Here is a 25,040-nt window from a genome sequence, read left to right as displayed (position 1 = left end):
AATGCTTAAAATACACAGCAATGTAATGCCAGGTCTTAGCATTAGACACACATGAGAGTTAATAGCACACACATATGAAAGTTAATAGCTGTTTGTGTTTAGGTGTATCCAGATTTCCATCACTGCAGCAATACTTTACTACTTCTCCTGTTCTGCACGTATTTGTGAAAGATAAACATGGATATTACAAACATGGATAAACTAACCATGGAACAACATGGAAAATAAACTACAGCAGAGAGCCCAGTTTTTTTTTTTTAACCTTCTGTGGCCGAAGGTCCCTGAGGATATAGCTGTCCTCCCCAGTTTCTCACTGGAAGAGAGGAATAGTAGAGTCTGTTTTTTTCCCCCCAACACTATGCATCCTTCTTCTCCTCCTTGTCATTTGGAGTCTGAAAGGTTGTGACAAAGCTGAGGAGTTCTGCATACACAGATTTTTAACCTCTAAATTATAACCTTTAAATGATAAATTATAATACATCCATAAACACCAAGTATGTACAGTCAAATCTCTACTTTATATATCACCAAAATAAAACGGGTTATCAGAGACCTCACCTCCCTGCTCTTCCGGTGACTTTGGAATGTCACTGTTGAATAAGTGAGAAATCAAACACAGCAGGCTGTTATAGGAAAATAATCAACAATAGGGTGGTGTGATGTTTGACCATGCAAGTACATCCAGAGGAGTGTTATTGCTCTTATAGCACAGCAATTTGTCAGGCGTTTACTTAAAAAAAAAATAAGGAGGACACATCATCATGTTTAATCAGTTTATATGACTTTTAATGTTGTTGATTGTCAAGTTTGTTCCTACTATTAGTTATATTGTAGCATCTATTAACAGCTATGCCCTTACCAGACTCTCTTTTTCTCTATCTTTAACTTAATAAGACATAAAAACACAGCTTGTCAAGTTACCAAGAAACAGGAAATTGTAAAGTCCTCTGTCTTGAAGACTCTCTGGCTTTGGAAAAATTGAAACTGACACCCAAGACTCTTTTAATGTTAAATAAACATCTTACAGAAAGCTTCAACATATTAATGATTATAGTTTTTTATGTAGCAACACACAGTAACAGTAATGTTAATACAAATGCATTTATATAAACCTGTGGTTTGAATGACAGCTTTATTGTCAGAAGTGCTGTTATAGAAAATTAATAAGATTCGAGAATTCAGCTGTGCTGTGGTATAACACTGGGTAATGGTATTTATATTCCTTCAGGGTTTTTAACAAAATTATCATTCTTTATGACAAAGATTCTAGTTAATACCAAGCAGACCCTCCGTAGAATAAAGAGCCTTTAGTTACTGTCAAGGTACTAAATCTTCATGTAATGTATTTTTTTGAGAAACATTTAAACCATCTTAGGTGCTGCTGGATATTTTTCCATTTCACTGTGAAAAACACAGCGCTTCTTGTTGTGTGTCTCAATTGATCGTGCTGAGGGGGAAGAAGAGAAAGAAAAAAATAGGAACCAAAAAAAAAACGTGAGCAACCATAATATTGAAACAAGAAGTGTTCAGTGTGAACTTTAGAGAACAGGTATATTAATATCGCTTTAGGTCAGTAAACAGAGAGGGAGCTGTTTTGGAGCGAGATTGCAGCAGGTCTGAGTTTGGCAGAGAGCACTCTGCACTGGAATCACGCTCAGTAATGAAAAGCGAGGAAAAGGAAAGGAAAGTTGGCATGGCAACAGGCACCAATGAAAATGCGTACAGAGTGCACACAGAAATGCAGTTTTGTAAATCTTACATCAGTAATATGAGGGGATACTTCGGAAGATTTGTATGTGGTGACAGGTAAAAGCTAATACATTCATGCTTCAGAACTAACAGCAAATAGGCATCCTGGGCTCTGAATTCTGGAACAAGGAGTTGGAGATTCTTTCATTTACATTTACACACTGCACTGATTTACTGACTTACAAATGAGAGAGAATACAATCCAAACATGGAGCTGAAGATTTGAGGCTTAAAAGTCTTGTTTAAGGGGACAGCAGTGGCTCTCTAACAATCTTAGATTTAAATTCATAACTTTCCAGTCACAAGCACAATAATTTAACTGCTATGTGATTTACAGTTCCTTTATGAAACTCTACAGAGTGAGCAGTATAAATACAATATAAACCAAATGATACTTAGCAAATAAAGCAAGTGAATGAGTAAATGAGTATACGTCATAATTGATGTATTTCTTTTCGTGTAAATAATAGCTTATCCTGAAGGTAAACTGGCAAAACGTAACTACAAATATGAAAGGTTTAAAACATATATTAAGTGCACCATTCTGAAAGCAGAAAAAGAGCAACTATCCACTAAAAGACTTGCACTAAATTATGTCCCCTGCTAACGCTATGTTTACTTATACAGCAATGTGCAACATATGCAAAATGAGCCTTGTTGCATTTGCATATAAGGATGTGATGTATTTTTTGTGATGTAAGAACACTTGACTGTCATATGTTTGTCAAAGTCATTTTCTAATGACATTTTCGGCTCCTTCTGTGTTTTAAAACATTCAGGTACACTGGGGTGTCAGTTTTCACAATTAAATCAGTCTGCACACTCAGTGGGTGAATTCAGAGAGAAAAAAGTTGGTTATAAAAAACATGCTAGATTTTTAACTTTAAGCTCCAGAATGTTTTAGGCCAGTTACATTTAAATGCATGTGGGTATTATGATTTTTTTTCTTTCCTTGAGAGACCCGAGAGGGGACTGCTGTATACCGAAACAAGATCATAATCTAAATAGCTTTTGGTGCCAGAACTGTAATTACAAAAAAAATAAAAAAATCGGATTTGATTTGGGCTTGCTTTTAATTACCTTTTCAAACAAGTAATTATAACGCATAGCAATGTTTCCATGCTCTAATTTGTCAATTTAATATGACATTTGCTTGATGTTGATTAATGTCTTGGATGATGAGCTTAAAATCTGAAAGTAAAAACATAGATATTCCCATATTATTTTGCATCACTTCCTGTGAGTGTGTCTCATCCTCACCAGTAGATTATACCGTTTGTACTTTCAATCCTTTACTCCAAAGGTTCAATTAAACCTTGAAAACAGATTGTTATATGCTGTATAATGCTATAGGCTATAGGCAGTGTGAAACTGTAATTTGCTTCAACCAGTCAAAACCTCTTTTCCAGGATAAATGAGCAAATGTGTTTTTGTTTAAATTACTCTTGAGCATGACATTATAATTATTTCACAGTTCAAACAATTGAAACAATAGTCAATAGAAAATAACATTCTATGTAGAATAATACATTGTTAGTGGTTTTTTCCTTCTCTTTGCCAGGACCTATGACTATACATGAATAAAAATTTTGGAAGTGCCTCCATGTCCTATGCTATTCCTAATAGCTAGCTGGCTAGTTAAGTGCTATAAACTAATTCGCATTTGTCAAAAATGGGCACAAGTAGGATTTCATAATGCAAGGCTTGAGTTACTTTATGTTTAGTGGGTTATTTAACAGCAGCCAAACCTGTCAAAGTATGCCATAACAGCTACAATTTTGTTCGTCAAAGACATTAGCTGAGCTAGTAAACTAGCTGGCTAGTGCACCATTGATAGCTTACTGACATCTCAGTGACAGCATAGCTCACTAATTTGCATCTACATATTCTTAGTGATTTATGTAAAAGAAGATTGTAAATATAAGGATCAAAACTATTGGTTCACCATTAAAGTTAGCTAAGTTTGGTTGGTATCTGTTTAGTGCACCTGATATTGTTATCTGTTTAAACAAGATTTATTTTTTTTTCGTGGGTATGTGTGGGAATACTTTTATTATATTAGTTTGTACCTGCCCATGACATTTTCTAATGAATTTACTTGCTTCTATTTCTCAAAATATCTGACTGCTTGTTCATGCCCACGAGCTTCATCTGGTCACTCACCTGCACGAAAGTAAAAACCACCTGCTTGTATGACTTTTTATTTGGAGTTCTAATCTTAATGCATGCCACTAGTCTGCACCAGACCTAGTGTAAAATGAAAAATATACATCTGTGCTTGTATCTGTTTAGAACACATTATCTGTTCATTTCAAATAATGAATTTGGTCCTAATCCCTAATTTAATAGATAACATTGGGCCTGGTTGTGTTCTTTGATATTTATGAACTTTGCTTCACAATAACAATTTGGTTCACAATAACAGTATGTCTGAGCAAGGAGAATGAATGGGATATTAATTAAACCAAATTACAGAAAAAAAAATCCTGAGCACAATAAACTATATAATTTATTAAGGATTTCAGTGGAAAACTATTGATTGGGTATGTGTAGTAGTCTCTCTCTCTCTCTCTCTCTCTCTCTCTCTCTCTCACAGACTGCTGTCATGGTTCTATCAAATCTCACACTTTGATCAATTATTAACTGGGATGAAGAGAGACAGTATAGGTAGCAAGAGAGAAAGACAGACATGAAGAGGTGCTTCTGAGCTTCTCTGTGTTTTAATTGGCAGCTGTTGTTCCCAGATTGCATTGAGTAGCATTACCATATCCAAATACATGCTTTATTCATACACATCAATGTTTCCTGCTAAGTATCAAAGCACTGAAATAATAAACCAATACTTGGAGCTGACAGCAGAGTTGCAACAGATGCATACATAATACATGTTGTGAAACTCTTAATCCAAAATGTAATACCTCAAAAACAAGTAGGCTTTAAATAATGTCAGCTTGGAGCAGTGTGTTGTGTCAGTGGAAAGTTCAGGAATTAAAAGCTCTAATGCTCTAATAAATAGACAGAATGTTATTGTACACAGTTAAATAATATTCCTGAAATAAATCTTGTGATATTTGAATTTAAAGGGGTCCCTGACTGCAAAAAATTTGAGAACCCCTGGTCTAAGATACATGGTTCTCTAAATGGTCTTACAATGTTTGACTCTCCATGGACATTAATTATATAATTTTTGGTTCACGTACATGTCTCTGCTTTGCTGTTGGAAAATAAACGTAACTGTGATGTAATGCTACATTTATTAAGCTATTTAAATAATAATTACCCCTTCATTATTAGACTTCACTAATACTTATTACCATCTCGCATTATACAGTAAATAGGTGATGTCATATAGCACTGGCAACGTTGAAGCCAGAACACAGTTGTTTGCTGCTCAGTCTGTAGACCATGACTAGGCTTAGCTTGTGTGCTGAATAAAAAGCCTGCTCCCCAGAGAATTAGGAGGTGGGGGAAAGAGTATTCTGTTTTTCACCAAATAAAGCTATTGTGCAAAAAGTATGATAGATGCTGAAAAACATACTGATGGGGATGTGATGCGAATTATATATAGCTATTGGGGCCAATATCTTCCTAAAAACTCTATTTACATTGAATCTGAAATGAAAATATTTTCTAATCAGATCGTTTTATGCAGTGCATGTGTGTGATGTTGACTGATACGGCATACATCTTGCATGAGAGGAGACACAGAGAACATAAAACACATTGATGTCACATCTCTGATGTTTTGCAACACTTGGCAAGAGAAGCTAGGAGAGAGTCAGCTTGGTTACTGTGAGGATGATATTGGATCAGTATCAAACTATACACAGTGCTCTGATATCGGTGTCATATTGGAAATGGAAATGATGGAATAGGGTCATCTCTGTTTAGTGATCAGGGAAGATAAAGGACCAAATGTGAATCAATTAATCGCTTAATTTTCTTTTCGTTGCAGACAACACTGTGGAATCAAAGGAAACAGGATATAAAATGTCTTGCACAAACACATACAGGCAAAGAAACAAAATTAGAAGTTAAACAGTGTGACCCAGGATCCTTTCTAATCGCCGCTTCAGTGTGTAATCATACATTAGTGCTGTCCTCAGTGACAGTCACCTTCTTATTTGTTGTGAGTTAGAGCCACCATTGAGCCCTTGAGCCAAACCCTTAAAGGCTGTTTTTTTTTTTTTTGCTTCTGTGTGAACAGACTTCTGAAGTCTCTAGCAGGATGGAAAAGCACTTCTGGGGGAATCTGTTCTGAAAAGTCGTTTTCTGAAAAAGAAACATAGCTTGCTACCTATGAAGCAGTTGACCAGGGATGTTTAACGCAGTGGAAATTGAAGGAAATGTTGGCACTGTCGCTGCGTTGAAATGAACATATTTGAGAAATGGTTGTTCAAGATGCAGTAGCAAATCTATTGGTTTAACTACATTTCACAGTAGTGAGGTGGTAGTGCTACTACTTTTTAAATCAAGTAGTTCAATTATTTTATTGAGTATCATTGATTAGCACTACTAGTAACATTTTATCAAAAACAGCAGCATTCTCCACTTTGTCAAAGCTTGTTGGCATTTTGTTTGAACAGGCGACAACAAAATGTGTCTTTCACTTGTTTATTACCCCATTCCCTTGTTCTTTGATTACCAGTAGCTAAGAAACCCATACTGAATCCCAAACCAGAATGTTCCAGGCATTCAGAAGTTTGTTTCAGACCCTAATGCTGGGATAAGTGGAAATTAAATTTCTATGGTCATCAGTCATAGTAAAAAAAAAAAGATATTTTTACATACATATATTTTCTAACTGTTCAAAGGCTTTCAATGGTTAATAGTTGAGGCTAGCACCAGACAACTGATTTTCAAATTTTCACATAATTATGAAGCATTGTAGGTGTGTAAGGTGTGTAACAGTGAAATAACCCAACTATGCTGTGCTCCATGCATACAGGAAATCACCTGGACCACAGACTACACAGTGTGTAAATGAGATGTGGTCAGATTTAGTTTAGACCGGCTAGAGCAGCTGTAACTCCTCCTGTGTTACTTTTTATATGAATTGTGTTATGCAAATTGTTACAAATTTGCAAGCATGAGATAATGCTAAACAAGCTATATACCCAAACTTGAGAAACAAATTACAAGTATGTGTACCTTATGTACCTTGTGTTTATACTGTATCTTTTTGTCTCTGTCTCAGTGTGACCCTGGGGAAGCAACAAAGCTCCTGTATGACCTCCTCTACACAGAGCCGATAAAAATCGTACTGATGCCAGGATGCAGCTCTGTTTCTACACTAGTGGCTGAAGCAGCTCGCATGTGGAACCTTATAGTGGTGTGTTTCTCTTTACAAGCTCTGTTTATCTAGACCCATGCTAAGCCTTGTGTAAGAATAGATTACACTCTTAATCTGGGACTGAATCTGTAAGAGATCAACTAACCAACCAGTAATGAATTTTCTTGCTGTGTTTATCTGCAGCTCCTTTCTATAATTATTTTTATATTGTAAATACGTAATGATATTTAGATAAGTTATAACATTGTCAGTGCTCATTTAAATGTGAAATATGTGTTGGTCTAGTAGTGTTGGACACATGGATCCCAAAAGCTGAGACAATTTCTTATTTCTGTGGATTAAAAAAAAAAATCAAAGAGAGAACAAGCAGAGAAAGTTGAAGACTAAATTGGAGAGAAAGAGGGAAAGAAGGAGAATCTGTCACAAACTGGGAAAGAGATTAACTTAAAATTAATTACTTTCTGTCTATGAGCACTCACTGAGTTTTGAATTAGTAAGTCATTTTCAAGTGATTTCCTCAAATCTGCTTTATTGGTGCATCATAGAAATATGCCATGAATTTTCTCATTAATGCCTCACATCCTTGCAGATCTTAAGGATGCCTCATATGCATTATATTATTGCAGATTTCCCCTCAGCGAATTAGTTTGTCACATATTTATCAGCAAAAGTTAAGCTCAGGCAAGGCATCCGAGGCATCCAGGTGACAGCACTGTCTCAGCTTCTCTGCTGCTGATACACTGACTTTTAAAATTCTTAACTCAGTTACAGTTCCCCATGGAATATAATTAGCGTCAAACCGGGATGCTGTGGTGAGAGGGTATCGGTGTACTGTATGCTAAACAATCTAGTCGCAAAGTGAATTATTTATTAAGGCATTAGTTTGAATGAGTTTGTCACATTTTTATCAATGAAAGTTTGGCTCATGCATTATTCAGGCATTAGAAGAGCCAGACCTGTAGTTTTGAAACGGTGACAGCACAGTGTCTTGCTTTTTGTGCTGCTGATACGTTGACTTTTAAAATTCACAACTCAGTTACAGTTCCCCATGGAATACAATTAATGTCAAACCCACATCCTGTGGCAAGCGAGTATCGGCGTACTGTATGCCAGACAATATAGTCATGCAGTGAATTATTTATTAAGGTATGAGAAAACATCCAGTCACACTGAGTTGACATTAATCTTCTCTTACAGTTTGCTGAAAGATTGTCGCTTGTTAAATGTAGAGTTTATGAAGGTGGTCTAGGGTCATCTTATCCCGAACTTGGGTTACTGTCTGTGCACTTCTCCATGGTCATGTAGGCAGATTAGCAATGCTAAATTGCCCATAGGTATGAATGGGTGTGTGAATGTATATGTACATGTTGCTATATGGAGTGAATTCTCCTGCCTTGTGCCCAATATTCTCAGGATAGGCTCTGGATTCACCGTGATCCTGACTAGGATTAAGTGCTTACTGAAGATGAATATGGCTGTAATTTTGTAGCCCTGCAACACAAATCTGTATCACACCATACCTTAACCAGTTTATTTCTCTTTGTCTAGTTCTCCTATGGCTCCAGCTCTCCAGCACTGTCCAACAGGCAACGTTTCCCGACATTCTTCCGCACACATCCCTCCGCGACGCTGCATAACCCCACACGTGTGCGCCTCTTCCAGAAGTGGAATTGGAACAAGATCGCCACAATCCAGCAAACAACAGAAGTCTTCACTTCGGTCAGCCTCCAAAAAACACTTCACATTAAAATATTCTCTTAAAAAAATATTCCTAACCCAACCCTGACACATTGCCATTTGTCACTGAATAGGAAATATTTCAGTAAAGATGTCCATTGTGACCTGAAAAATCTGAATAAATTAGTTGGAGCCACTCCAACATATTAATCTTAGCAAGTGAAAATATCCTGAATATAGGCAAATATATATATTTTTCATAATAAGATTACAATGAAGCAAATATAATATTATTAATACATATTTACTAATTTGATGTTTGAAATTGCCATATTCCATTGGTTGATAATTTTACTTATTTCAAACATTTTATTTCTAGTAAGAAAAACTAGAACAGATTAAGGATGGAGGCGCAAATGTGTCTAAGAGAACAATACACTGGCATATCTCAGAGGGTTAACTACTAAACACACACCATGAGTAGGGTGGACGAAACTAAATTCATCTAACCCACTGTGCAAGTGAATCTTCCAACTTGTTTGCCCAGTCATGTATTGTTTAGCCAAGAAACAGTTAATATTAGTTAATATTATGCTCAAATTTGAAGAAATGCTAATATATTTATCTGACTTATTACAAAGTTAAATATACATCTGTTCATACCTTTTACTTGTTGTAATTACAAAAAAGATAGATAGTGTCCAGAATTCAACACCCAGTATATTGTGTTATTTGTCTTAAAGGTGCAATAGTCAATTTTTTTTATTCCTTGTACAAATAACCTGGAAGATATGTAGAACATAATAAAACACAACGCATTAAGTCATGGTCTTAACAATAGTGTATTAAGTCTCTGAGAAAACGCATTTGGAAAACTGTCTTCTAATCCGGAATGCTTGTTTGTGATTGGATGCGCCTCCTGTCAGTCATTTTATAGACACTTTACAAGCCACTGTAGATCACGGTGGTGGAGCTTCGTGAACATTGGCAGGACTCATTCGAATGTCGAACCCATTTACATTTACAGCATTTAGCAGCTCAAGGGCCCGGCAGTGGTAGCTTGGTGGTGCTGGGATTTGAACTCTCAACCTTCCAATCAGAAGTCTAACAGCTTAACCACTGAGCTACCACTACCCACCTACCTGTTACAGACCTAAACTTGAAAAAAAGACTAATCTTATGTTAATGCACCTTTAAAGCACAGCATTCAGTAATTCACTAATTTTTCAGTAACTATTATGGTTTATTGAAGCCAACAGATAAAGAATGTATTTACAAGAGGAAGAAATTTGGATCTGCCAATACGTCCTGAGAACAAAACATTTAGCAAGGAAAAGAAGTGAGCTTTATGTTAGTTAGCTAGCTAGCTGGCTAGCAACATTAAGTAGGCAAAAAATGGCTAATGTAATTATAGCTATATTAATGTAATTATAGACAGGATTGATAGTTGAGGGCCAAAACACAAACTAAAAGCAAAGTCGTAAATCAGGCATTGTTCAAACACAGACGATGCACACTGTACCATCCAGAGGGCAAGTCCAGGAGAGTAATCAACAGGCAATACAAAGGTCAACACATGGCAATAGCAGAGTAAACATAGCTCAGAATATGCACAAATGCTGAGAATGGCAAGACTTCACAAGGTTAAAATATATTGGCATACAGTATAGTAGCCTTATATGATGCACTACTAGGAAATATCCTACAAGTAGTGAGATAGCACCTAGGCTCAAGTGAGAGTGACCTCTGTTGGCCAGGAGGTGTAATATCCTGGGCTGATTTTAATAAGTTAACCCAAGTTTATGTTTGTCAATTAATTAAGTGCATACTCTCAGAATAAAAAGAAGTATTGTTTAGCAACTCTGGTTAGTGGACAGGAGAAAACAATGCTAGTGACCAGGATATGAGCAGCCTACTTAAGTCACTTGTCCCCCAAGCAGTGATAGATTAAAAACAAAGTGAATAGGCTGGACACACCTATTTGTAACAGGAGCCAGGGTTACTGATTTGTCCACCCCTGAGTTTGAGAAAAAGTACAGTTATAAAGCCTGTAGCATTCTGTTTCTATTTTAAAGAGTGTGCAAAGGCCACGGGGCTGATGGAGGATCATTTATCAGAATGTTGGTTGTGAATATTACTTGAGTCATAAATCTCTCCAGCACTGGTCTAATTCTCCCATATCTCCTCATACCTTTATAATTTTTTAATAATTTCCCTCTTTCCAATCTCCTCCTCTTACATTAGGCTGTCATGCTTCTTTCCTGTCAGCTCTTCTTGCTTTTCTTTATGCCACTTTCAGCTCTGAATCCCGCTTCTTTTGTGCATTTCTCTCCACCAATCTTGCTTTCTATACTGGACATCCCTGGCTGCTATTTTATACCATGATCTCAAAATTCTTTTGCTCTTTACTCACTATCTCCTTCCCTGTTCTCTCTCTCCTCTCCCAGACATTGGATGATCTGGAACAGAGGGTGAAGGAAGCTGGTATTGAGATAAGCGTGAGACAGAGTTTCCTCACTGATCCCGCCGTGGCTGTCAAGAACTTGAAGGTACTTTGATGAAAAATTTAGCAGCCTTCACTTCCTCACGGTGCGCTGTGCAGTTAGCCAGGCTGAGGATGATGGAGCTCATGAAAACATTATGTGAAATAAATCAACAATCTCAGGATCTCAGGAGCCTCAGATCAAGTGACAGCTCACATGACATATCTATGGTCCGGGGCTAAACTGACAGGAGATGATGAGCATGCACCCTTTTTATTGCAGCACCAATATTACATAAGAACCCCATGAGATTTACACTCCCTCCCAACAAGGTGCAAGCATGCCTTCATTTCATCAGCATTGTAGGTTGCACAGTGACGTGTGTTAAGGACTTCTATCAGAAAGGAGAGAAGATGTGAAAGGACCATAATACATTTTTGATGCAATGGAAATTTCTAGTGTGTAAATATTATTTAATGTGCCATAATATTTCAATAGACACAGAGTACAATGGATATAAAATGCCTACACACTCCTGTTAAAATGGCAGGATTTTGTGATGTAAAAATGAAACCAAGCACTTTTAATGTGAAATTGTAAATTATACAAATAAAGTGAAAAACAACCAGAAATTTTTTTAGGGAAAAAAGGAAAATAAAAGCTTACAATAACCTGGTTGCATAAGTGTGCACACCTCTAAACTAATATTTTGTTGAAGCACCTTTTGATTTTATCATACCACTCAGTCTTTTTGGGTAAGAGTCTATCAGTGTGGCACATCTTGGCTTGGCAATATTTTCCCACTCTTTCTTGCAAAAAATTCTAGATCCATCAAATTGTAAGGGCATCTCCTGTGCACAGCACAGATTTTTAGTTGGATTCAGGTGTGGGCTCTGGCTAGATCATTCAAAAACACTGATCTTCTTTTGGATAAACCATTCCTTTGTTGATTTGGATGTATGCTTTGGGTCATTGTCATGCTGAAAGGTGAAATTCCTTTTCACCTTTAGCTTACTAGTAGACACCTGAATGTTTTGCACTAAAATCGACTGGTATTTGTAGCTATTCATGATTCCCTCCCTGATAAAAGCCCCAGTTCTGAAGGACGAAAAGCAACCCTAAAGCATGATACTGCCACCACCATGCTTTTCACCATGGGTATGGTGTTCTTTTGGTGATGTAGAGATGTGAAGAAAATCTTACAAAAACGGCTGGTCTTTATTTGGAGTTATCAGGATAATTTCATTGATGACAGCTGTATGATAATTACTTTTGAACATGAGATTGAATGTGATTGGTTCAATCTGAACACAGCCACATCCCCCTATTATAAAAGGGTGTGTACACTTATGCAACCAGTTTATTGTAACTTTTTTATTTTTTCTATTTTTCTCTAAAATGTTTATGATTATTTTTCACTTAATTTTTGTACATTGTAATTTCACATTGAGGGTGGAAAATGTTCTGACATGATTCATCTTAGTCTCATTTTTTACATCACAAAAACCTGCCATTTTAACAAGAGTGTATAGACTTTTTCTATCCATTGTATATAAAGTTATGACACTGACAGACTATATTGTTTGTTTTGTCCATCTTTTCTTAAAAGATTCTTTCTTGTTTGTTATCCAGCGTCAAGATGCCAGGATCATTGTTGGCCTTTTCTATGAGACTGAAGCAAGAAAAGTCTTTTGTGAGGCAAGTTATGAACATTTATATTCATGAATATTATGAATTATATATTATGAATTAGCTGTTACTATAGAAACGATAATGAATTAGAACAAGCTCATTCAGTATAAACCTGTGATTTGTCTTCTGGAACCTTCAGAATTTAACAGCGCTGTGGTATAAATATGTTTATACCCCAGCCCTATATGAACATGTATATGTTACATCATCATATTGTACCATAAAGTATGCAGTAAAATACGTACAGTAGATTGTACCATTCACACATAATAGCATATTTTTATCAAATATTTCTGCTTTCATACTTTTTTCAATATTTAGTCAGTTTAGGTTTATTTTGTGCATTACATTCTTTTCTGGTTCAGCTATAATAAACAATACCAGGATTACTCATGTGTACTTATGTTTCATTAGTTATACTAATATTATGCCACTCTACAGAAACATTAATTGTCACACACTGATAATTTTATCATCCTCTGTTGAGAATGGTTCATTAATCCAACACTGGTCATTGTCTGTTCTCATTTTCTTCCTCTTTCTCTGCCAGGTCTATAAGGAGAAACTCTATGGAAAGAAGTATGTCTGGTTTCTCATTGGCTGGTACGCAGACAACTGGTTTAAAATCAAAGACCCAGCCATTAACTGCACCATGGAGCAGATGACAGAAGCTGTGGAGGGACACGTCACTACAGAGATCGTCATGCTGAACCCCGAGACTGTTCGTGGTGCCTCCAACCTGGTGGGTGAAATATAATTATATGTATTTATGCTAATTCTGATACTGTTACATATAAGATTAAGAGGGTGCCATTCAGCCAAAGTAACTAAAGAAGTGTGGGAATTGAAACACTTTCAGATAAAAGGTACTAAACCTTGATAAACTTTGAATACAGCTACATTATAATACTCTTGATGGTACATTTATCTTGGGAGGAAATGAAGCTGTACAGTACCTTGATATGACATTGAATTATGAATAAGCTGATTCAGTTTATTAGAGTTTTCACATCATTGTGTTTAATGATGGAACCATTGAAAACTTGGGCCAGTGTTTTAAATGCTAAACATTCTCAGGTGTCAGAGTAACCTTTGCTTCCAACATAGTCAGATATAAAAGACACATACATGTACATATTCAATACAGCTTGTGCATGTGTTTTATTTCATGATGTAAAACATCTCACAAATTATTGCCCTGATGATTACTAGCTTAAATTTAATTATTGTCTGGCTGGATACTATCTGTGACGTGTGTCTAGTCAAGTGTTCCTCTCCATCCAGTCTAATATAGTAGGTGAGGGTCAAGTCTATTAAATTTCCCAACCACTTCATTATTGTCAGTATTTAGCTTTGGTTAGAGTATTGCTCCAGCTCTGGTATTCAGCTTCTGATTACTGCACTATTCCCCTTAAACAACCACTTTGATTCTTAAATTCAGTCTTGTGTTATCTATTCAGACATCCCAGGAGTTTCTGGCGCAGCTCATGTCTCGTCTTGGTGGGAAGAACCCTGAGGAGACAGGGGGTTTTCAAGAGGCTCCCTTGGCATATGATGCAGTGTGGGCTCTTGCTTTGGCTCTTAATAAGACGGTTGCACCGCTACAAGCTAAAGGAAGAAGACTGGAGGACTTTAATTACAACAACCAGGACATCACAGCAGAGATATATCGGGCGCTTAATACCAGCTCATTTGAAGGAGTATCAGTGAGTAAAACATGGATGTTAGAGGCAGCATTAGAAATAGACAAAAATGTAAAAGATCTTAGAAATAAGATGAATTTAGTTTGAAAAATGTAGTGGTGGATAATCTTATCTGTAAAATATGAGCAAATTTATTGTCAGGCCTAATGAATACCTTTATGAATATTGTACTTAAACACAGGAGGATATTTTATAGGTATCTACATTCTTTTCGCTTGTAAATGCCCATATCTGTGTCTTTCTCAGGGCCATGTAGTCTTCGATGCTCAGGGATCCAGAATGGCTTGGACACTCATAGAACAACTGCAAGGTATTATCGCATTATCAATTCTGGCTATTACATCAAAATAACCCTCAAGACTTCGCTTCAAAAAAAAAAAAAAAAAAAAAAAAAAAAAACCGCCAAAATGCAATTTCTAGAAAAGTCTTTTTTTTGTCTCCATTAAATTGCATCAGCCTACAGCATGTCTCCTTAGCTAGCATTTATTAAGCAATTGTAATAAGGATTTTATGCACATTTGTCCCATTGCTTCATTCATTCCATAATTATCTATTGTTCTAATGGATTGAGGATTTAAGCCTCATTATTTTTGTAAATGACTATTTTGTAAATGAATGTTTTGCTAATGATGAGTTAATCCCTTTTTCTTCTAAAGTCTCCTTAAAGAATAGCTTTATTTCATGCCATCCACAATCACTAATAGGATGACTTAGGGGCCAGACTGAGTATTTTCTTTTCTGCCCTTTGAGACTTCTTATCTGAGTCTTTACCAGGTTCACTGTTTAATTTTGTAGGTGGGAGTTACAAGAAGATTGGATACTATGACAGCTCAAAAGGCAATCTTTCGTGGTACGGAAATGACAAGTGGATAGGTGAGACAGATTGATTCTTTTCTCCTCCGTCTAGACAACTGTCGCCAGCTTTGTCCGTTTCATTCTCCTCCTGTCCATTCCCTTATATTTGTCATGATTCAAGATTACTACTATTGATTTTTTTTGCTTGCTTCACTGTTTAATATGTCACTAGAACATAACTGCTCTTTGTGCTGGCTGTGGTTTTAAAAACTGAAATGCAAGAGCTGAAATTTATAGTGTCCTAAATATGAGCTGTTGATGAACTGAACACTGAATCGACATCCTGTGGTTTTAAAATCGATGTCAAGCATGGCTGAGCCTTGTTTTCAGGATTACAGCGTTACCTGAGCTCTGCTTGACCAAATCAGCATCTGTCACCAGTGTTCTGCTTTAAAGGAGAGCAGGGTTTTTGAAAGTATATTTCTTATATAGTAAAAACTAAACATAAAAGGTTTTAAAAAGGTCTGGATTTCACCACGAAAGGTACAAGACACCTGAAGGGGAAAAAAATATTGTTTAAAAAAATTGTCAGCAATAGTTAGCATTGGGTTAATGTTGCATGAAACTCAAGGATTTTTGCATTATGTAAACAAAATGCAAACATATTTGCATTACATTTTGTGTAAGTCATTGAAATGTGATTAACCTCCTAAGCTGGAAAGCCCTGTTTCATAACTCTGACATAGATTCATGAATGCCATGACTGGATTGTCAGTAAACTACTATGACAGTAAAATGCCAAATTACTTAATATTAAATAATGATTAAACCTTAATAACATTCCAATTACATCTCAAATTGCCTTGACTGTTGAAAGCTGATGTAAATGCCCCTGTGTATTTCTGATTTACTTCTTCCTCCATATACTTAGGATGCTATTTACATGCCCAGCCAGCCCCCATGAGTCAGACTCGATTGAAGCTCTAATCAGTTCTCCATGCTCTGGTCTCATTGAGGAAGAAGGTTCTGGCAGCATGACATTAGTGAACTGACATTGCTCGGTATCAGAGGAGAAAAGTGACCGGACAATTCACTTCAGCTTGTTGTGCAAGCAGATGCCAATGTCAGGATTAAGGCTAATCACAGCTGTAAAAGTTAAATAAAAACGGTTCACATAAGGTTCTTCTAATACGTTTTTGCTAGCTTATATTTTGACAAGCATTTTTATTTTATTATTTTATTATGTTAGGAAGGATTTATTAGGAAGGACGAATAGAGTAATAAAATGTCGATGTGCAGCATTTTTGTAATTACTATATTCGGCAAACAAGTTCTAAGCCTAGAGATTAAAATAAGATGATGCTAAAGTTTATTTTGGTATAGTAAATTGCAGCTCCGACTTTAGCCAACGTTCTGATGCGTGCTGTTTTGGGAAACTTTTTTTTGCCCACCAATTGCTTGTAATTGCAGTAATCTTTATCCTGATGTGTGACCAATTTATTTACAGCTCACTTTCTTCACGCCTACAAAATCAGTCCATGCCACTCTTGCTCTTGCTAAAAAAAAATGCAAAAGAGAGGCAGAATACAAATAACCCAGAAACTCTCAGGGTTCTCTCTCTCTCTCTCTCTCTCTCTCTCTCTCTCTCAATAGAGGCTTTAGGATTTAATTAGCATTAGGTTGATTGTGCTATTCTCAAGCTAATCTTTGACTGCTAGCTTTTGAAAGAGGATAAATGTTAAAATTGACCCCAAACTTAGAGTAAAACTTTGAAATGAACTCATTTGCAATTTTTCTGTGCGTGTCTGCAACATATTGCCTGCTCATGCTCTCTTAGCTCCTGCATGGTAGCCCCTGACAACTGCTTGAGCATGTCTTTCCTTTCCAAATAGCTTTGGCAACTGTTGTGAAGTGGGGTCTCCATGGCAACATGCCGTCCCAATTCTTAGATCAAGGACGAAGTAAGGTTTTAGTGTGTAAATGCGTCAAATGACAGCACTCTTGAGCTCACACCCACGCTCATCGTCTTGAATACATGTCCCTACATATTCACGTTTTTCTATCTTTGTGAGGACCATTACATCATTTCAGTAACATAGTGATTACTGTAGATTATTAATGCTATGCCTGCACCTAACACTAACCCTTCAGCAGTTTTTGTTTCAAACAAAGACATTTGACACTATACTATCATTTGTTCCTTTTCGGTGCTCACTGGTTTAAATGTATGTACACACACACACACACACACACAGAGACATACACTGCACCCTGATATTATGAAAAGAATCAAAACGAACCCGGATGTCGTGACATCGCATGGCACCTGGGATCTAACAGGGACACATGGCCCTCACGCTGTGTGCTCTCTTCTCCATAATGGCTCATGCTGTTTTGGCAAATAAGATGTTTGTTTTACTGAGTAAAATCTTCCTCCCCGTGAGGCTTACATTACAGCCTTTATTTATAAGTGGAAATTTAAACGGTGCCCTGCTTATTATTCTGACTTTAGAGCCGGGGTGTCAAACTCAGGTCCTGGAGGGCCATTACCTTACAGAGATTTGTATTTACCTTCTTCTAACACCCCAATTGCAGCCTTGGGAATTCTCTAATGAGTGGAATCAGGTGAGATAAAAACTAAACTCTACAGTGCTGCCACTTTCCAGGCCTGGAGCCTGACACCCCTGATATAAGAAATAATTAACAGCAGGGGTTCCAACCCTGGAGTTGATTACTTTCCTGTAAATGTACATGCTGAAGTGTTTTGTTCTCCTTATAGCACAGCAATTTACCAACAATTACACATTCTTAGTTATTAAAACCAACATTTTTAAATAAGTTTATAGTTACATTTAATGTTGTGGAAGGTCTGTGCTTACTAAGGCTGCATGTATATAACAAATATATTGTGCAATGTCTCTGCTATCACTTACTTTATAGTAGATATAAATAGCAGTTCCCTTAACAAACTTTTTTTTTTCTCTTTCTTTCTCTCTTGAAGTTAATAAGACAAAAAATGCAGCTTGTGATGTTACTGAGAAAGTCCTTTGCTCTGAATATTTTTCCTGCACTGGAAAGCTTAAAGCAACAGTTACATTTTAACTGTTACAAAGCCCTGAAACTGGAGACTCCTTCTATCAACATTAAATGAAAGATTCTCTTATATCCACATCATAGGAATGTTTTTCTTTGTCATATAACTACCCCTATAGTTAGACGTTAATTATGTAAGAGTCCGCTATACAAGTTCCTGTGAATTAATGGTTACTATAAAAACGATAACGTATTACAACATGCACAGGTGTCTATTCACCAAATAACCAGTGATTATTCACCAAATCTTTCAGAGCTGCTGTCATTCAGGAGGTGGGACTATGTGTTGATGAGATTCTAAAGGACATACTGTATTTAATCACCAGTATACACCATATGCTTTGCTCTTTATGTTCTGATTGATGGGCCAGTTTTAACCTGCACATGTAGCTGAATGTAGCTTAATGTAGCTGAAACTGCTCATAAAGACTAAAAAAACTGCAAATGAGAGTATTTATGCTGTGATCCTGCTACTTCCCCAGATATCTGTCATGGTGCTGAGCAACATTATAATGCTCCTCTTCTGACTAATTTTGAGTGCTAAGCTCTATCATCTCTCTGTTCCTGTGTTTTGACTTTTGAAGTCTTTATCGTAAATGGATTTCCATCATTTTGTTCTGCACTCTCACTCCTTCATTTCGAGTTCTTTATATCTTCCATTTTTTACCCTGACCTATTTATCTCCACTTTGCAGGCGGAGACCCTCCAAGAGATCAGACGGTGGTGTTAGAAGAATTTCGCTTCCTTTCCCAGAAGCTGTTTGTTTCTGTATCTGTGTTTGCTGGCCTGGGAATCATCTTGGGCATCGTTTGTCTCACATTCAACATCTACAACAGCAACATTCGGTAATCGCTCAGTACAGATGTGTAGTGTAATTAGGTTCTGTGTAATCTTGGAGCTCAGGATGTAAATAAGTTCAACTCAGTTTAGATTCTGAGCTCGGGTTATTTACTCTGTGGGACAGAAACTACTCAGTAACTCAGGGTGCCCTCCTCTTGCAAACTCCTCACCTCCTGCTGTGTGTTTACTCTGGGCTGAAGTGGAGTTCAACCTTTTGTTAAACATGTCTGCACGTGTAGTGTCGAAATCAATCTAATCCTTTTAAAATGTTAAGAAAATATTCCCAGTCAAACTTTTTACAGCAGTATTATGACAACTAAGTGCAGGTAATTCTAACTTCTTTGTATGGAGCATTAACTTACGATTTAGCATAGAGAATATATATAAGCATATAATCTTATATCAACAAGACATAAATTATTATTATAGATTTTTTTCCAAAATGAAAGTCTGCATATCGTTTTCAGTTAAACTTTTCAAATTTGAACAGCTAAGAGTGTGCATAATAAAAATTACATTCACATGACGGAGACGCATGCTATTTGGAGCTCTTGCATGAAATGAAAAAGTAGTCTACGTTTATTCATATAATATTTCAGTATCTACAGAGGATGCATGAGTAAAATTTTGTAAAATGCATTCAGGAAGCAAATCCCAACATAATACTTGTCTGTAGGGGTGTTAACCATCTGACAAACAGATATGTAAATACATTAATAGGCTAGCAAGGTGATTTGCTCATAACTCATAACTTTTTAAATAGCCTTCTGTACTCAATCATGATTTGCAAATTAACAGTGGACCTACACCAGATTCAGAACAAAGTTGGTCACATATCAATTGGAGGCTGCTAAATTGAATCGTATTGTATCATAGCAGATTCAGTTGTTTCATCATGTATCAGAAATAGTGGCTTTATGAATTGAAATTTGTTCGTATGGTGTGGAAGCCTGAGGTTTAACCTCTACTTGTTCGAGGCTATCTTCATTAAAGCCAAATGACTGCTGAAAGCAAATGTACTGTCCATAAAGTAACATGAAAGATACCTGAAACATTCACTGAATTGAAAGCATTAATTGAAAATAATATACATTCTATATGCTGAGTTTTATTTTGAAGTAAAATGACAAATTAGATCATGTTAATGTCATGGAAAATGTGAATACTCTGTGAATGCTGATCTAAACACAAGCCCTCTGGACAAAAATTAGTCGCATCCAACAATAGCAGCGCCTTTTTAATATAATGCCAATAGGTTGCACAGCATAGCATAAAACCAGATTATGAGTTGTTGGCGAGACTCTGAGGAGTGTGCAGAACACGTGAAGAGACAGTGTAGTGCAAAATGGGTCAGAAGAAGGATGTCAGAGTGGCAAAAGAGTGTCAGTGCATTTGGTAAGGCAAGAGGACACCAGTCACAGGAAGTTGAAATTCAAATTCGAAATTCAAAGGAAGTCAAATATGGGTCATGTCTGGGAAACGCTTGTGGGATTATTTGGAACAACCAGTAAAACCCTGAAATAGACACCACACATTGTTGTGCAGTGGGTTAAAATGGACAGGAACTCCATCTTACATGACCGGATTGATGCTGTGATTCAGGCAAGGGAAAGCCTTGTCTGGAGAGCTTATATAAATAAATACTTTATGAAGTGCTTATGTATAATATTTTGAATGTGTCATATAGACACTCTTCATACTAAGTGCAGTTGAAATAATGTAGTAAAATTTTGGCCTTACAAATTGGTGTTCCACTTTTTTTTTTTTTTTTTTTTTCTTTTAAAGGCATTAAAATGCAGCGTGTGTGTTAACAGGTACATCCAGAACTCTCAGCCATACCTGAATAACATTACAGCTGTGGGTTGTGTACTTGCCCTGGCTGCTGTTTTTCCACTGGGCATTGACGGGCTTCATGTAGACAGATCTCGGTTTCCCGTGGTGTGTCAGGTAATTGGATGAATTTATTTCTATTTCCCTCTTCTCCTGACTTCTTTGTCTGTCATGCTTAGACAGGCTCTTGGTGCTATGTGCTTAATACCCTGTTATAACTGTCTCTAAGAAATGCATTACTTTACCCTTTTGTATCCACACATTATCTGTTCCTCTAGTTCCGCCTGTGGCTGCTGGGCCTGGGGTTCAGTTTGGCTTATGGCAGCATGTTCACTAAGATTTGGTGGGTTCATACTGTGTTCACTAAGAAGGATGAGAAAAAAGAGAAGAGGAAGGTAAGCGATGGAATTTTGTGGTTAAAAATGGCAGAAAGCAATATATAAATGTAATTCAAGTTTAGTTAATTAGGAAGAACACCAACACTAATTACAGGCCTACATAAAATCTACAAAGAATTATGAGAAAAAACATGAATTTATGTTTAGAATTGTTTAAAATCTGATAATACTCACCGATTTTTCTCTCACAGCTCATGAATATTAGTGTAATATCGCTCTCATATCAACACTCTTAACAAGTTTTTTTTTTTTTCTAAGTAGAAGGCTCTCATTCCATTACACTACACTTCACACTTCCATTCACTGCCTCTCCACACCACACACACAAACATACACACACTGCATACAGTATTTACACATGTCTTGATATTTGCATCAGCATGTGTTTTTTTATATTTATATATATATACACAGGGTGTTCCAAAAGTGTCCATACATTGGGGGCTATGTGTGCCAGCACCACGTCGCTTGTGTCTTTGTCAATAGATGGTCATAGATGTCCACTTCTAGACTTCCAGTCTTTTTGAATTTGTTAATAAGTCTGGCAACAGTGTCGTGTGTGTGATGTGCTTGCCGTGTTTCCTGTTAAAGTCCATCGCAACCTTACGACAGCTTCCTGAGCCAGCCATGAGAATGCTTTCAATACACTCTTCTTCAAAGGCTTTCTTAAAGCTATCTGAAAAATAATATATAATATAAACTAAGTATGAAAAATTTTGAAAAGCATTTTGTTAAAAAGTGTGAATTTCCCCTATGTGTGGAGACTTTTGGGACACCCTGTATAATCGATTCATTGGGGAAGGCCTATGAGAAATATCAGATCACACCAGCTGCACAATATTCATGAATATGGATGAGTATTAAAAATTCTTTGTGGAGATCCGACCTTTGAGAGCTTTATTTTTTGAGCCTTTGCATGACAAAGCAGATTTATTCTCAACTCGCTTGATGTTCATGCTACAGCAGTTTGGCATTTTAGAGTCATTTTAGAAATGCTTGAGAAAGTCACATGTTCAGAGAGGAAGGTGGCAGAAATGGGGCTCTAAAGTCATTAGGTGCGCTACATGTACACTGGGAGGAGAGAGTATGTGTAGCACAGCTCAGTAGAATGCTATTTACAGTGTGATGGCCTGGAGGAAGCTGACAGTGCTGGGTTAATGGACGGTGAAACAGACATTGCCCTGCATTTTGGAACATTTGACTTTCTCCAAGTTTGTTGACAACTGCTATATATGCATCCAACAGATTCAATAAGATTCAACTGAATCAAGTAGAACCATTCAAGATGTTTACCATATACTCTTCTAAGACCCACTGGTGGTTTATATTCCTTGCTCTCATAATTACTAAGCTTTCCTGTTGGATTCACTGAATAATGCATAGAAGTAACTGATTAATATGGTTTAAGATGAACAACTGAATAATCAGCATGGACTTTACAGACTTAAAGAGTTTTTTTTTTTTTTTAATATGGTGTAACAGCGCAACTATAATTTGCCTTGATTTGAAAATTGTAGTTTTGTAAAAACACTGTGATAGATGACTGATGTGTTGTTGTGTCTCTTTCTCACAGCATTTGGAACCCTGGAAGCTCTACGCAACAGTAGGAGTTTTACTGGCCATTGACGTCCTGTCTCTGATGATCTGGCAGATTGTTGACCCTTTGCACATTACCTTAGAGGTGCTTCAATTCTTTTACCAAAATGCAAAATTATGTAGAAAACCTCTGTAATAATATTGTGAGAAGCAGCACTGCAATCAGGTTCAATCTTAAATTCTATGGATTTGTTGTGTTATGTTAAAAGTAATGTACAAATGTGGATTTTTGAAACCTGATATTCTTACATGAAAATGTTCTTAAGTATATCGACATTTCTACCTGAGGTTACCTACCCAGTTGTTATTATATTGTTATATTATATAGTATTAACACTTATGTCCAGTGGTGGAAAGAGTACAAAACACAATACTGCTTCTGTAGTGATAATTCATAAGAGAAAAAGTAGCAATCAAGAAAATTGCTCAAGTAAGAGTAAATAAGTCTGTATTGCAAAAACCTACTTGAGTAATTATTTTACAGATTACTTTTTCATATGTTTTTCATACAACTAATCAGTGGTATTATGCAAGGAATGCATGCAATAATTGTGTAACTATACAAGTGAACACCATCTTTATTATCAACAGTGTATAAAGAAAGGTAACATTAGCTGGCTATTGGTTTTAGTAGCTTGTTAGGTTTGTTAGCTAACACGTTTGTTAGCTAGCACATGTTAATTCATACACGTTTCTAGCTACAGAGTTTGCTACCTTACACATTATTCTGAGCGTTATAGGCTGTAGCAGTACTTAGATACAGTGGGCTTCAAAAATCTGAGACCACAGTGAAAATCTGGGATTTTTTTTAAATTTAAGACTAGAAATAAACAGGAAAAACAGGAAATGTGCAACATCCTATCCATTCAATATTCAAGATGTTGAACAATTTCTAGGTCACTATTTAAATTTAACAAATTTGTGATATTGACCATGTTAAATCCTTTGTACAAAAGTTCAGATTTTCCGGGTGTCTTATCCCTTCCACTAAAGCATGTGCTCAGACGACACGCCAGTGGATTTGATCTAACATGGATCATCAGATTTTACTTGTGGAGTCCACACCAGCTTGAGTGCACACTGTTATTAAAGCAAAAAAGGGACATACCAACTACTAAGAAACTCTGAAATTCATGTAAATATTTCTGAGATTCTACTTTTCGCAACTTGTTGCTGATAATATCATTTGTAATAAAACCCTTTGGTGAAACTGAAAAAGAATGCCAAACAGAAGCATTTTCACTCTCTCAGACTTTTGGACCCCACTGTATATTTAACACAACAGGCAATTGTTACCAAATATCAAAGTTTCGTCATAAACTTAATACTGAATTTTCATACTGTAGAACATCAATATATTAAGCTAGCTAGTTTAGCTCACTCAGCTAGCTAATGGTCTTCCTGTACATGTCTCAGCAGGTTGGATGTTGAGCTGTGAAATGCCGATATCTCCACTAGTTTCAGCTCATTTGCAGTTCATTATCACGCTGTTTCATTTGAAGCATTTAAAACTGAAGATTCCTGATTAATTAAGGCTCATCGTCTGTCTACACTGTCTCAGACATTGCTGCTGCTGCTGTTGAGTAAAGCATTTAGCACCTGAAATGTAGACAATCGGAAGGAAACTTTATTTTTGATTGGCTCTTGAAATTAAATAATTTAAAATTTTGACATAATGTCTTTTGGTTGGCTTATGCTCTTCCAGCGTTAAATGCAGTACAATTTTTTTACTCCTGTTTTTTTTTTTTTACTGTAACCGTGATCAAAATTAAATGTAACAAAATCGATTATCGTATTTTTGAAAAGCGTGAATAAAAGTATTAATTATATATTTAATTATAGTCACAAAGTATACTTAAATAGTTATTTAATTATACTCAAAAAAAGCAGC

The 25,040-nt window shown here is 36.4% G+C and overlaps 1 protein-coding gene across 2 annotated transcripts in view; it reads left to right on the top strand.

The window, feature by feature from the left end:
* gabbr1a (gamma-aminobutyric acid (GABA) B receptor, 1a) overlaps window positions 1-25,040 on the top strand; it is a 52,135-nt gene that overhangs the window by 17,055 nt on the left and 10,040 nt on the right. For both annotated transcript variants that reach the window (XM_026935078.3, XM_026935080.3), the window contains 12 exons: window positions 6,947-7,081; window positions 8,591-8,761; window positions 11,167-11,268; window positions 12,835-12,900; window positions 13,445-13,636; window positions 14,355-14,600; window positions 14,844-14,907; window positions 15,393-15,470; window positions 19,180-19,330; window positions 21,140-21,272; window positions 21,434-21,550; window positions 23,127-23,234. In XM_026935078.3, coding sequence (XP_026790879.1) covers window positions 6,947-7,081; window positions 8,591-8,761; window positions 11,167-11,268; window positions 12,835-12,900; window positions 13,445-13,636; window positions 14,355-14,600; window positions 14,844-14,907; window positions 15,393-15,470; window positions 19,180-19,330; window positions 21,140-21,272; window positions 21,434-21,550; window positions 23,127-23,234 — 1,563 coding nt within the window. The remainder of the gene's footprint in view (window positions 1-6,946; window positions 7,082-8,590; window positions 8,762-11,166; window positions 11,269-12,834; window positions 12,901-13,444; window positions 13,637-14,354; window positions 14,601-14,843; window positions 14,908-15,392; window positions 15,471-19,179; window positions 19,331-21,139; window positions 21,273-21,433; window positions 21,551-23,126; window positions 23,235-25,040) is intronic.

The sequence above is a fragment of the Pangasianodon hypophthalmus genome, chromosome 14 (genome assembly GCF_027358585.1).
Source record: "Pangasianodon hypophthalmus isolate fPanHyp1 chromosome 14, fPanHyp1.pri, whole genome shotgun sequence".
Lineage (NCBI taxonomy): Eukaryota > Metazoa > Chordata > Actinopteri > Siluriformes > Pangasiidae > Pangasianodon > Pangasianodon hypophthalmus.
Note: the sequence above shows the minus strand (reverse complement) of the source record. Positions and strands in the feature narration are given on the sequence as shown.